Genomic DNA, 15417 nt, shown 5'->3' on the forward strand with positions numbered 1-15417 from the left:
TAACTTACATATGTTTTGTTAGTCTTCTATAGAGGGAATTCCTAGCAATTTGTGCTGTTTCCCTACCCACATTTGTAAAGTGAAAGGGATCCCAGAGAGCACTGAAAAGTTAGAAACATATATATATATATATATATATATATATATATATATATATATATATATATATATATACATGATGGCAGATAAAGGCCTAGTAGCCCATCCAGTCTGCCCTTCCCCACCATCCATTATCTTCTCTTTTCCCTAAGAGATCCCACATGCCTGCTCCACACTATCTTGATTAGAGGTGGTTCTAGGCTGATGTTGTTCAATTAATGTTCACATTTATTTTATAGAAGAAAAAGCATGCAGAATTTTCAAAAAATGTGACAAAGCAGAAAGAATACCATCTTAACTTGCTGAAAATATTTTAAAAGAAAAAAATAAAGTGTTTGCATAGTACAGGTATATCAAATTTTAATAAACTTGAACTTGAAACTTGCCTATCAAAATTATCTAAATGGTTAACAATCAAGCACTCAAGCTTTAAGTCTATTAGAATAATCAATTGTTTTAGGATGCAATAGTCAGTATTACTGACTAGATTAGCCTGGATATTCAATACCAGGCCATATCCAGGCAATGGCATTGAATTTCTGACTCTCCCTGTATATATGCTGGCTGCAAGAGTTGTGCAGGTCCAGCCAATTTTCAGAAAAATCTCTTTAAGGAAATATCAGCTCTCCTCCTCCCCCTTTTCAAATCTGACCCCCTCTTCTGGCATTCCACACAGCACTAGAAGTCTCCCAAAACGTCTAAAAATGCACAGGTGGCCAAAACTCAAACCTAGATTTTGGTCTGGTTTTGGTGCTGAATCCAAAACAAAAAAGTTTGGTCAGTCTCTAGGTGGGGGTCTTAAATGGGGAGCCAGGGGTCTCCTCTGTGTCTTAAAATGTATTATGCTGAAAACATTTACCATCAGCCCAGAGACAGAGTTTTATTGACTTTAATAACTTTTGAGATTCTTTATGAATAAGGTGATATTATCCAATGAGCATACAATCATCCTTTCTGAATATGCTACTGTGGCTTTGAAAAAAGGGTGGGTGGGGTTAGTATTTATCAGGATGCAAATTAGTAGGCATGCTAAAAAAAACTTTAGTGTACAGAGAAGTGTGAGTAGTTTATAGTTGCTTTTGTTTTCAATAATTTTTCCAATTAAAAACTTTGGTGAATACTGAAGAGAAGGAATGATTTTAAGATGTTTTTCTTTCATTTAGCTCAGTGGTCTCAAACGCAAACCCTTTGCAGGGCCACATTTTGGATTTGTAGGTACTTGGAGGGCCGTAGAAAAAATAGTTAATGTCTTATTACAGAAATGACAATTTTGCATGAGGTAAAACTCTTTATAGTTTATAAATCTTTCCTGCGGCCTTCCAAGTAACCTATTTTTTCTGCAGCCCTCACAGTTAAAGTTTAACATCTTTCCTTTCTCAGAACCGACACACTTCAATCACTATACTAAAAATAAAATCATTTTCCCTACCTTCATTGTCTGGTGACTATTTTTATGTGCTTTTAACTATGTTTCCAGGGCCTTCTTATCCATTGACTGTTTTTCTCTCCATCTTCACTTTCTGCCTTGCATCCATTTTTGGCATTAACTTAACATTCAATTGTTCTGTTTTTCTGCTTTCTTCTCAAAATCTACGTTTCCATGTCTTCCCTTTCCTTCCTATTTCCATGGTCTGTCATCTCTCTTCTTCCCTCCTTCATCCCCAGTGTAACATTTCTCTTTCCCTTCCTCCTTTCTGCCCCCTGCAGACCATCTCCCTTCCCTTCCTCCTTTCTGGCCCTCCTCCCAGTCCAACATTTCTCCCTCCTTTCCACCAGTCCAACATTTGTTTCTCTCTTCCTCCTGCATGCTTTTCCTCTTGTCCTCTTTCCCTCCCCAACCAACATCTCTCCCCCTTCCTTCCATGAGTCCAACTTTTCACTCTCTGCCATATCCCCCTTCCCCGGTGTAACATTTCTCCTTCCCTCCTTTCTGCTCTCCCCATCCATCTCACCCTCTCCATGTCCAACACTTTCTGCCTCCTGCATGCTTTCTCTCTCTGTCCTTGCCTCTTCCCTCGAGTGGCATCCCTCTTTCCCACCCCCAATCCAACATGCTCTCTCCCCATGCACCATCTCACCCTCCCCTCCAGCACCTTTCCTTTCCCTCCCTTTCTGCCAGGTCCAGCAGTACCCCTTCTCCCTTCCCTGCTCTCCTTGTCCAGCAGTACCCCTTCTCCCTTCCTTCCTCCTCTGTCCAGCAATACCTGTATTTTGCAACCACGGTCTTGTACGTGATCTCGCACACTGGTCAGGAAGAGAGGCTCCTGCATTGGCGTCAGCTGACTTGCAACTTCCTGCTGCTGTCGCGTATGCCGGGACTCTTGCCTTCGCGTATCTGGCAGGAGTCCCAGCATACACAGCAGGAAGTTGCGAGTCACCTGACTCCAATGGCAGAGCCTCTCTTCCTGCCCAGATTGCGAGTTTGGGTACAAGTCAGCAGGCCGCAAAATAGCACCCGGGAAGCCACATGTGACCTGCGGGCTGTGAGTTTGAGACTGCTGACTTAGTTGAAATTAGAGTTGGGAGCATGGTATCAAAAATGTTTGCCTACTGATCGGACAGAATTCTGATTGGCAGGTCCTTTAGCTAGAGACGTTTTAGTTATTATACTCTATGCAAACTCACAAAGGGCTCCTTTTACAAAGTCACAATAGCAATTCTCCTGCAGCAAATGCACTGAAGCTCATAGGAATTGAATGGGCTTTGGTACATTTGCCGCAACGGACTCACTATCATGGCTTTGTAAAAGGAGCCCAAAAAGAAAATAAAAGAAAGAATTTTGACATACCTAAGTTTATCTTTGTTTTGCTTTCTAAAACTGAGCTCATTTTATTACATTGCTCTTGCATTTTACCACTAAAATCTCCAATCGTCTCTTCTCGCTCCTGAATTTTTCTTATTAGTTCTTTCATTGCATCTAACGTCTCATGGTCATTCTCTGAAAAATTCTACAGGCAGAAATTGGATAAAGTCAATATTTTATAATTTCATACTTACATTTCATCTTTAATATTTAATAATGAAGCTAGTGTTTAGAAGCCAGACAATACAGCTTACCTTATGGATGGTATGGTCCCTTTTCCACCCTTGCAGGAAACTTTCTAAAACAATTCAGCATCATTAAATCATAGTTAAATAAACAACCATTCAGATATTTTTTCCAGCCATATTCATGCTGCACAGTACGACTTTATACAAAAATAAAAAAAAAGAATCTGTCAATAAAATTAACTAGCTCAGAATCTCTTAGTGCAGGAAACTCTGCCACATAGCTGGATTAAAGGATTGCCTCTAAAGTCTGAATATTACACGTATCTGCTTGGTAACAAGAGTGTTTTACCAATTGTAAAAGGAATTTTTTCATTTTGAGAAATATAATAACATGAATACACCCAGCATTTAAAAAAAATCCATAGGGCTCCTTTTACGAAAGTGGAGAAAGCTTCATCAAAGGCTAGATAAATGATGGGAGGTTGTATCCGAAGAAGTTTCATCAGCCGGAAGCCCGAAGTTATAATGCCATTGTACAGATCCATGGTGAGACCTCATCTGGAATATTGTGTACAATTCTGGAGGCCGCATTATCAAAAAGGTGTACTGAGAGTTGAGTCGGTTCAGCGAATGGCCATTAGGAGGGTCTCAGGACTAGAGAGCTGCACGGGAACGGGGACGACGGGAATCCCGCGGGATCTGCGGGCATCCCGCGGGTTCCCCCTTTGGGTCACGGGGATCCCGTGGGGACGCCCCTAGGGTTGCGGGGATCCCGTGGGGACGCCTCCGAGGGTCGCGGGGTTCCTGCGGGGCTGGATGTACTCAGTCGCGCGGCTCTTCTCCCTACCTTCTCTGCTTGCAGCACAGAGCCGAACGGAAGTCTTCCCGACGTCAGCGCTGATGTCGGAGGGGAGGGAGGGCTTAAACAAAGCCCTCCCTCCTTCCGACGTCAGCGCTGACGTTGGGAAGACTTCCGTTTAGTTCTGTGCTGCAGGCAGTGCAGGTAAGGAGGAGAGTAGCCTCGCGGTTCGAGTGGCTACCAAGGGAGGGGGCGGTCCGCCCCGCCACACCCCGCCCCGGTTGCAGCACAGCCGGCCAGGTCCCCTTACTTTTGTGGCACTTCCCCGACCGACCGACAACAGCCCCGGTCCGACAATCCTCCCTGCCCTGTAGCCGCGAATCTAAATTATCTTCTTACAGCAGCTGTAATAAGGTAATTTAGATTCGCAGTTAAGGGCAGGGAGGTTTGTCGGACCGGGGCTGTTGTCAGTCGGTCGGGGAAGTGCCACAAAAGTAAGGGGACCTGGCTGGCTGTGCTGCACCCGGGGCGGTAGAGAAGGAGTGGGGAGAAGGACGCTGAAAGGCCATGGGGAAGACGGGAGGGGGGGAAGGACTCTGAAAGCACTTGAAGACAGAGGAGGGAGAAGGACGCTGAAAGCACATGGGGAATACAAAGGGGTGGAGAAGGACGCTGAAAGGCCATGGGAAGGGCGGGGGGGGGAGGACTCTGAAAGCACTTGTGGAAGACAGAGGGGGGAGAAGGATGCTGAAAGCACATGGGGAAGACAAAGGGGTGGAGAAGGACGCTGAAAGGCCATGGGGAAGACAGAGAGGGAGAAGGATGCTGAAAGGACATGGGGAAGCAGAGGGGGGAGAAGGACACTGAAAGCACATGTGGAAGACAAAGGGGGGAGAAGGACGCTGAAAGGCCATGGGAAGTGCGGGGGGAAGGACTCTGAAAGCACTTGTGGAAGACAGAGGGGGGAGAAGGATGCTGAAAGCACATGGGGAAGACAAAGGGGTGGAGAAGGACGCTAAAAGGACATGGGGAAGACGGGGGGGGGTGGAGAAGGACGCTGAAAGGCCATGGGGAAGACAGAGAGGGAGAAGGACGCTGAAAGGACATGGGGAAGCAGAGGGGGGAGAAGGACACTGAAAGCACATGTGGAAGACAGAGGGGGGAGAAGGACGCTGACAGGACATGGGGAAGATGGGGGGAGAAGGACGCTGAAAGGAAATGGGGAAGAGAGAGTAGGGAGAAGACGCTGGCAGGGAAGAAGACAGATGCCAGACTATGGGGGGAGCGGAGAGAAGAAGATGGGTGGCAGACCAATTTGGAAGGGGGAAGAAAGGGAGAGGCACAGTAACAGAGCAAATGGAAGATGCAGAAGGAAGAGAGACAGTGGATGGAAGGAATTGAATGAGAACATGAGGAAAACAGAAACCAGGCAACAAAGGTAGGAAAAGAATTATATTTCTTTTTTTTTATTTTGCTTCAGGATAAAGTAGTATATTAGTTGTGTTGATAAAAATTTATAAACATTAGAGGCTCTGGTAGAAACCCATTTGCAAAGTATGTATTCTTCCCAATTAATATTTTCAAATTAATAAAGTCTTTTTGCTTATTTGTAAATGGGTTTCTACCAGAGCCTTTAATTCAGTAGCATAATTAAATGAAATAACTATTTCTGAAGTTTATAGGGACGGGCGGGGACGGAGGGGATTCCTCGCGGGGACGGGTGGGGACGGAGGGGATTCCTCGCAGGGACGGGTGGGGACGGAGGGAATCCTCACGGGGACGGGTGGGGACGGGTGGGATTCCTCACGGGGACGGGTGGGGACGGGTGGGACTTTGGCGGGGACGAGTGGGGACGGGTGGGATTTCTGTCCCCGCGCAACTCTCTACTCAGGACTCAAGGATCTCCCATATGAGGAACGGCTGGGTAAATTGCAGCTATACTCACTCGAGGAACGCAGGGAGAGGGGAGAAATGATTGAGACGTTCAAATATGTCCCGGGCCGTATTGAGGTAGAAGAAAATATCTTTTTTCTTAAAGGACCTAAGGTAACAAGTAGGCATCCGATGAAAATCAGGGGTGGGAGATTTCATAGTGACACCAGGAAGTATTTCTTCACTGAAAGAGTCGTTGATCATTGGAATGATCTTGCACTGCAGGTAATTAAAGCCAGCAGCGTGCTAGATTTTAAGAAAAAATGGGATAAGCATATGGCATCATGTCAAGGAAGAAATTAGGGGGGTGGGTGATTAGAGTGGGCAGACTTGTTGGGCCGTGGCCCTTTTCTGCCATCATTTCCTATGTTTCTAATAGTGTGCACTAAAATGCCATGCGCGCTAGCCGCTACCGCCTCCTCTTGAGCTAAAACGCTAGTGCACCTTTGTAAAAGGAGCCCATAGTGTTCCTTTCAATCTTCATATCAAAACAACAGAACAAATTTATTTACTTGAAATAGCAAAATAAATACGAGGTAGATATTCAGCCATATTTTGCTGATCACAGCTAGCATTGTCACCAGAAATTCAATGCTGGGCCATTTTTGGGCTCTGGCACTGAATTTCTGGGTATACAAAGGTAGCAAAAACATGGGCAGTTAAGGGGATCTTTTACAAAAGATTATTTTATTTATTTTAGGATTTATATACCGCTTATAGCCTAAGCAGTCTACATTCAGGTACTTAAGTATTTCTCCCTATCTGTCCCAGTGGGCTCACAATCTAACTAATGTACCTAGGGCAATGGTTGTTAAGTGACTTGCCCAGAATCCACAAGGAGCAGCACTGGGCTTGAACCCTAGCCTTAACCCTAGCCACTAGGTATCAGGGCCCTTAGCAATAAAATTGGTCCTGTAGCAGATATGAGATGATCTTTAATAAAAGACCCCCGAGTGTGATATTCAGCACTTAACCTCAAAATAGCCAGTTTCGGCTTGGGCGCTAACTGGACACTTTCAGCAGAACTATTGTGACAGGGATCCGGCTAGGCCTAATAAAGCCAAGGGAAAAGCTCCTGTAAGTATCACTAAAGTTCCAGTGACTAAGTGGAAGAAACATCCTGGGTATAGTGGAAATCCTGTGCACAATGTGAAGAGTGAGCCTGCCCCTTTAAAAGTTCACAGAGCTCAGGCAGGAACTAGAAGGACAGGGCTCTTTAAGAATTTAGCTGACTCTGCTGTTAGGGGGCGTGGTTGCTGGCCGAGTCTCCCTTTTTCTGAGCTTCCCTTGTCAGAAGGAGAGGAGAGGCAGCTGGGACTGGAAGCTGAGGAAAAGCTGAGAAGGAAGTCAGCTGGAGCAGCTAACTTATGGCCAGCACAGGAAAGTTCTCACAAGGATTGGGAAATGGAAAATCCTGAAGTACAGTCTGAGGTGTGTGATATGGACTGGCTGGAGAATAATGTTATGTCTCATGGGGAAGAGCACCCCATGGAATGGGAGTAGGTTTGGAAAGCCTGAATTTTCTTTTCCTTTGTGAAAGGTTTTTCCTTTTTGGAGTTTTGTGTTTTGAAAGTATTTTTGTACACTGTTTTGAACCTGTACTGGAAGCTGCAGAATTTACCTTGAGCTTAGATAATTGGAAAGAGTGGCAACACCTGTAGGAGAACTGGCCCTCTGCTCCTACTAAGGGGAATTGCTGTTCAAGGTGACCACAAGCATAATTAGTGCCAAAAGCCATATATCCTAAACTATTACCAGAGGCATGAACTGTTCTGTCTTACCTTGAAGGTGGCATATAGGATGAACTGTATTTTGTGTTCTTATTGTTTTGAACTTATCTCTGAAAGCACAGCCGGTGCTGGGATTAGAACTTGCGTGTATGAGAAAAGAAGCAGCAGAGAAAACTGGAATGTTTGGTTTTTTTATTGATGCCAAATTTTGACCTTTTTGTTTGGAACTTACATTGATGTTCAATAAAAGTGTGATATTTAGACGAACCAGGCCATTTTGGTGTGCAATTTATGAGAGACACCAGGCAAGCTGTGTTCCACCACCTTTATGCTCGCGCCAAGACTAGGATTCTGCGGAGCTACTAGGCCTCGCCAGGATCCCGGTCCCACACTATATAATTAATTATCACTGAATAAGTCCAGTTAGCCCCAGACAAGCATTTTAAAGAACCAGGAACCGTTTCTGGCCATTTAAATCACTTTTGAATATCGACAAACATTTTCAGAAAATACATCATATACTTAGCACTCACCACTTAAGGTTTTCATTTTCTTCTGAATTATTGTAATTGCTGTCATGTGTCTTTTAGCTTCCATGAATTCTTCGGAAATGTTCTCTCTCAGCTGTAAATTGCACTGAAAATGGAATCATTGCAAGTACTTGAAACATTTGTTATTTTAATGCATACAGGGAAGGCACATAGAGAATTCTTCATATCCATGTATATATAGGCAATACGTATATAATACACATGTCCCAGAAAGAAGACCTCTCTAATTTTGGCTGGAACTTCTTGTATATCTTTTAAACTTTTATTTTACAGATACAATTACATTTTTCACATTCTGATCTCTAAAAAGATACAGTACAAAATGCATTAATATGAAGTTTGTTTTACTGATCTACACAAATCTACACTGTACTTTCAATGTGAAAGAACAATTATAGAAATATTCAGAAAGCAATTAATAAGAAAACAAAGTGCCCTGATTGCATAATTATCATATTCCCTTGGTAAAAACCCCTTGCTATAATAATAACCAAGAGTAATTTAGGGTAAGTGTCTATGAACTCTGCATAGCAGGATGGTGCAGTTTTTGACAATTTTCTTGGCGGAATAGCTCAAATTCTTTTAGGTTTCTTGGGTAAGATCTGCAGACTTGCAGTTTTCAAGTCTTGCCACATATTCTTTATTGGATTCAGGTCTAGGTTTTGCCTGGAACATTCAAAGCATTACCAAAAAAAAAAAACAAAAAGGGAGACACAATGATCCACAGTAAAAATAATCCAAAGATAAAAACAACAGACTGTGGATGTGGATGCCTAGAATCCACAAAGATGATTTTTATTCGCTCTTCACAACAAAATTACAAATAAAAGTCTGAATTAGTAATACATGTATGATTGTCCTGATGGACCCTACACAGTCCGCGTTTCGGCGAGACCGCCTTCCTCAGGGGTCCTAAAGGGGATAAGATATAATGAAATAAGAAAGATAAATGAGAAGTAAAAATGACATGAAGGTGACTGTGGTGCCAACCTTATGCATGCAAATTTGATGCCTGACCTTGACCACAAGATAAAAAAAGAAAATTAGAGGAGTGCCAAGACTACAAGTTTTTGGTTAATTTGCAAAATGTGAGTTTTATGATATGTTTTTTATGAAATGCTTGTTATGATATGTTTTTATGAATGTGCTTGTTATGTAATGTTCTTTTTAAGTTATTGTGGTTATGATTGCTCTTTTTTAATTATTGTTAGGCAGGAATTCCCTCTTGTTGCTTTCATTGTTTCATTTCATATTGTTATTTATTGGCCTAAGTGTTTTTCAAGAGGGCACATTTCTTACTTTTCTGTTATTATACTTTATTACGTACTCCATGTACTTATGTTTTAGGGCTCCTTTTACTAAGGTGCACTAAGCGCACACTGAAGATTAGCGCATGCAAACCACACGCTAAACGAAAAATACTAACGCAAGCTCTATGGAGGCGTTAGCGTCTAGCGTGCGTGGCATTGTAGTGTGCACTAAAACCACTAGCACACCTTAGTAAAAGGAGCCCTTAGTTTCATACATGACTCATTTTATCCATAGCTCAAAGTCACGTACATTGTTTTACTCATATTTTTATCTTTGTACCCTACATCATCCAGTATGTATATGTTTTCTTTGTAGTATCTAAGACAGTGGTTCCCAACCCTGTCCTGGAGGACCACCAGGCCAATCGGGTTTTCAGGCTAGCCCTAATGAATATGCATGAGAGAGATTTGCATATAATGGAAGTGACAGGCATGCAAATCTGCTCCATGCATATTCATTAGTGCTAGCCTGAAAATCCGACTGGCCTGGCGGTCCTCCAGGACAGGGTTGGGAACCACTGATCTAAGGCATTTAAAGTTAAAGAGTTTTTTTTAAAATAAGAATAAGATCTTAAAAATCTATATAGCAAGCTTATGTAAACAGATCAAAAATATTATAGCAGTATTTTTCTAGGACATCAGAACTAACACTTGTTGGACCAGAATAGCTGTATGCTATACCACAGTGCCTTATCAGTAGTCCTGTTTTTTTTATTTTTTTAGATAGTAGTAAAAGTGAAAAACCGTGCATAAAACTGCATCATATCTTCAATAAATATCTTTAAATGTTTTTATCTTCAAGGTATTATTTTAGAAATCAGCAAACGTAGCTTTAGTGGTCACGTCGGGGAGGGCATATACAAGCCTTTTTGACACAATCATATTTCACTACCAGGGCTGTTTCAAGGCTCTCTCCCCCTAAGAACATAAAAAAATTATTTAACCACAGCTAAGGTAAAAAAAGACTTTATCAAAAGCAGATTGCATGAACTCAAAAGATAAATAAATTATTCAGTCCAACAATCTCTGTATAGACTCGAGGAACTCACCCTTTTTCCTTTCTAATGCTTGTTAAGGCTCAAACAAACTTTTGAAAATGGCTGCGGCGTTCTTAAATCAGCTGAGCACCGCCGAAGGTCATGTGACTTAAAGAGCAAATCAGAGAATCAGACCAATGTCATCCACTCTACTTCCTTGTTTAAACCGAATGGTTCAACAAAGTTAAGTTGAAAAATCCACAGTTGTTCTTTATAATTGAGATTATCTTGGATATTACCACCCAACCACCCACTATCTACATGATCAATAATATGCCATTTAATGTCAGTAATGATATGGCCTTTATTCAACCAGTGAGTTACTTAAGGGGTTTCTTCTGATTTAGTGTTGATCTTCGATTTATGCTATGTTAGTCTGGTCTTGATCATTCTATTACTTCTCCCAATATAAACTAATGAACAGGGACAAATGATAGCATATATGATATTCTGAGATAGGCAAAATCCTGGCATGTGAGATTTAATATAGATATTAGTTTGCGGATCAGTTCAATCAGAGCCACATATCAAGTGTTTACACCACTGGCATGTTTCACATGCTTCTATAGAGCAGTGTTCAGAAAGGGAAACATTTCTTTTCTTCTTCTTAGCCAGGGTCTCACCAATATTTCTACCCCTAGTGTAGGCAGTTACAGGATGAGTTTGAAAACAGTCATGGAGTTGAAGTATTTCCCAATGACAATGTATACTAGTGTTGATCCTAAACGCTAAAGGAGAGTAAGGTATAACACAGGTAAGTTTATCTTCATCCACTGGACGTTTATACTGGAGAAGGAGAAGGCGTTGAGCAGACCGTGCCCTCAACCATGCATTTCGTACAATCTTCTTTGGATATCCCTGATCAATAAAACGTTGAAAAAGCAGATGTGCCTGTTTAGAAAATTCATCATCAGTGGCACATATTCTGCGAATATGGAGAAACTGACTAACAGGCAGACTTTTCTTCAGAGAGTAAGGATGGTAACTATGAAAATGCAGGTAAGTATTTCTATCAACTGACTTTTGATAGAGGGTAGTTAAACTACTACCATTTCTGCAAATATGGATGTCTAAAAAATCAATTTCTGAAGGATGGTAAGAAAAAGTAAATTGAAGATTAGGATCCAAAGTGTTTATCCAGTGTTGAAATTGAATAAGAAGCTCCACTGGACCTTTCCATATACAGAAAATGTCATCTAAGTAGCGTTTCCAAGTGAAAATAAGAAGAACAGATCATATTTTCTTCAAAAGCTGCCACGTAGAGAGAAGCAATAGCAGGGGCTTGTTTATTCCCTCCCCGACGCGACCACTAAAGCTACGTTTGCTGATTTCTAAAATAATACCTTGAAGATAAAAACATTTAAAGATATTTATTGAAGATATAATGCAGTTTTATGCACAGTTTTGCACTTTCACTACTATCTAAAAAAATTAAAAAAATGGGACTACTGATAAGACACTGTTATAGCATACAGCTATTCTGGTCCAACAAGTGTTAGTTCTGATGTCCTACAAAAACACCACTATAATATTTCTGATCTGTTTACATAAGCTTGCTATATAGATTTTTATGGTTTTCTTTGCACATTTTTACTGTCATATCATGACATTCACCAGTGCTTGTTCCCACATCTGTACATGCACATCATGCACTATGGAATTTTCACTGGCTAGTCTCAGTACTCTCCTTTTGTTTACATTTTCTTCCTTCTAATGTCTGTGGTTATTCTTTGCCACCTTAGACAGAATGGTCACATTTGGCACTTCTCTAATTCTTCTTATTTTGTGGTCAAGGTCAGTAATCAAATTTGCATGCATAAGGTTGGCACCACAGTCACCTTCATGTCATTTTTACTTCTCATTTATCTTTCTTATTTCATTATATCTTATCCCCTTTTAGGACCCCTGAGGAAGGTGTTCTCGCCGAAACACGGACCATGTAGGGTCCGTCAGGACAATCATACATGTATCACTAATTCAGACTTATTTGCATTTTTACTGTGGAGCGAATAAAAATCATCTTTCAGAACATCCACATCCAGTCTGTTGTTTTTAACATTCAAAAGCATTCACATTCTTCTTTTTGAGCCACTCAATTAGACTATTATTATCTTTTTATCTCATGGTTTACCTGTTTCTCAGTTAAGGAGACTACAAATGATTTAAAACATATCCATCAAGCCATTCTTTGGTAAAAAGAAATTTGATCACATCACTCTTCTTTTCCAAGTTCAGCACTGGCTTCCAATAACATACCAAACTCTCACTTATACACTCCCCCGCTCACACACACTTGGGCCACTCTCTCTCACACATTCTCTCTCTTCCTCTCTCGTTGTCACTCTCACACTCTGTCTCTCTCTCACACTAGCACTCTCTCAGACTCTTCACTAACTCTCCTCTGTCCACTACCAAACTCCTCAAAGAATTGTCATTCTATGTGCAGGGTTATATACAGACAAGCAGGACATTGGGGACATCCTTTTACTACTGTGTGACGTTTTGACATCAGAGATGTTTTGTAGAACGTCTAGAAGTCTTGCAGGTCATATAATTGGAACTCTTGGACGTCCAGTAGAATGGGTCATAGACAGTGTTCTTCCTGGATGTCTTAGATGACCTATCAAAAATGGCTCTTCACATAACACGAGTTTTGTTCCTGGGCAGTAAGTATAATTTCCTAATTGTTTATACCTAAAAAGTAGCTAAAATATCTGTTATTTCCATAAAACTTTGCTTTTGTGACCAGGATAGTCAAATTTTGCAATTTACCTATTTAAAATGTGAAAATGCTGAATTTTAATCTTTTCATGTTTGTGTAACATAAAGTCATATAAAGGAACATATGAGTCACAATTAACATGTATTTATATTGAAGTTATACAAAGATGACCACAGAAGATTTAGAAGTGGATAGATTTTTAAATTTGCGATTATATTGTAAGTCACTTTCATGAATCAGCCCCCAGGTGTAGTCTCATCATATAGGACTGCAGAAACCGAATGCAAACAGGAATAGACATGTAGTAGATCTGGAAAGGTTCTTAGAAGACTGTTTGTGAGGAGCTACAAAGCGATGGGGCCAGATGAAATACATCACAGGATACTCAAGGAACTCAGAAAGTTTCTTGTGACTCCATTATTTCATCTTTTCAATGCTTCCTTAGAATCTGGTGTGGTCCCGGAGGACTGGAGAAGGGCGGATGTGGTCCCTCTGTACAAGAACAGATGTAAGGAGGAGGTTGGGAATTACAGGCCGGTTAGTCTGACCTCGGTAGTGAGTAAACTAATAGAAACGCTTCTTAAGCGGAGGATAGTGATATTTCTAGAATCAAATGGACTGCAAGACCCGAGGCAGAATAGTTTTACAAGAGGCAGGTCTTGTCAGCCGAATCTGATTGATATCTTTGACTGGGTGATCAAACAGTTGGATATGGGAAGGGCGCTAGATGCAGTGTATTTGAACTTTAGCAAAGCTTTCAATACAGTGCCTCACACGAAATAAACTGAATGCATGTAGTATGGACCCTAAAGTGACAAACTAGATCAAAAGCTGGTTAAGTAGAAAGAAACAAATGGTAGTGGTAAATTGAGTTTGCTTGGAGGAAAAGGATGTTGTTAGTTGAGTGCTGCAGGGATCTGTCTTTGGGCTGGCTCTCTAACATCTTTGTGAGTGATATTGCAGAAGAAACGAGTCTGTGGAAACTCAATATCCTTGGACCTTCTTTTATACTTTTATTCAATGTATCCTTGATAATAACAATTAAAAACACTGTCCACATTTATCATTGAAGGACCCAATTAGGGCCTTGTTTCGGCTGAACACGCCTTCCTCAGGGATTCAAGATGTTATTGTACAGTCTTTGGCAAATGTGGAAAAAGATGAGAAGCTTGGTAAACCAAATTTTGAAGCCCACATGCTTCAGTACTGTTCTGTCAGCACTGCGATCTCACGCCCTGCATGTGGGCTTCAGCCGCAATCAGCTCAGCGGCCCCTATTCAGAACTTATACCTGTTTTGACTTGGTTTAAATCAATAAGTTCCGACTGGGCAACCTTGTTAAACCTTTCGTACTTGCTGTACGACTAAGTCTAGGTCGGCCCACCTCCCGCTCTTTCTCCTCCTCCAAAAATGCCTCTTTTCGCTCTAGGGGTTCAGAGGCAGGGGAAAGGCCTAAGCTGGTTTTAGATACGTCTAAAACCAGCTTTGATTATTGGTACTTGGACAATCTGTCTTTTTGATCGTCCAAGTACCAATTTAGGCCACTTTTTGGACTTTTAAAAAAATTATTATTATGAGCCCCCTATTGTTTATGGCAATCTTTGCTTTTTAATGTAAATGATTAATATGTAATTTAAATTTTGTAATTTTGCCCTACAGTTTGCCTCCATCACAGCCTTTTGGCAAAATGTGGCCATGTCAGGCATAACTATATATTTGGCTAAATGAGATCTGCCACTGATAACTTATGTAATGGAACCAGCACAATATTATCCCCATTTTATAAAACTGTAGTGCTGTAGTGCCACCCACTGCGGTAACAGCTCCGATGCTCAAAGAATTCCTATGAGCGTTGGAGCTGTTACCACTGTGGCTGGTGCTAAAAACTGCACTATGGTTTTGTAAAAAAAAGGGGGGAGTAAGTTAGTTATCACAGTAATGAACTTTTCATAAGGATAAATTTACAAAATCAGTAAGCCAAATTGGGACTGCCAAAGCTTACATTCTAATAAATAGGATGGGCATGTATCCAATGGAACAACAATTTATTATTTCTTTACCAGCTGCACACAGTGCTGTACATTGTAAATGCAAGAGACAGTCCCTTCTCAGAAGAGCTTATAACCTAATTATGACAGACATATAGAGGGAGCTAAAAGGTGGTAGGGGACTTTTAAGGGAAAGACAGACCGATTTGTTGGTTGGGTCAGTGTTGAAATGCAGCTTCAAATAAGTGGGTTTTTAGTC

The 15417-nt window shown here is 41.3% G+C and overlaps 1 protein-coding gene across 2 annotated transcripts in view; it reads right to left on the reverse strand.

Moving 5' to 3' along the window:
• LOC117363772 (myosin-9-like) overlaps positions 1–15417 on the reverse strand; it is a 201935-nt gene that overhangs the window by 7875 nt on the left and 178643 nt on the right. For both annotated transcript variants that reach the window (XM_033952064.1, XM_033952063.1), the window contains 3 exons: positions 8085–8187; positions 3157–3200; positions 2888–3047 (listed from right to left, as the gene is read on the reverse strand). In XM_033952064.1, the coding sequence (XP_033807955.1) occupies positions 2888–3047; positions 3157–3200; positions 8085–8187 (307 nt within the window). The remainder of the gene's footprint in view (positions 1–2887; positions 3048–3156; positions 3201–8084; positions 8188–15417) is intronic.

The sequence above is a fragment of the Geotrypetes seraphini genome, chromosome 7 (genome assembly GCF_902459505.1).
Source record: "Geotrypetes seraphini chromosome 7, aGeoSer1.1, whole genome shotgun sequence".
Classification (NCBI taxonomy): domain Eukaryota; kingdom Metazoa; phylum Chordata; class Amphibia; order Gymnophiona; family Dermophiidae; genus Geotrypetes; species Geotrypetes seraphini.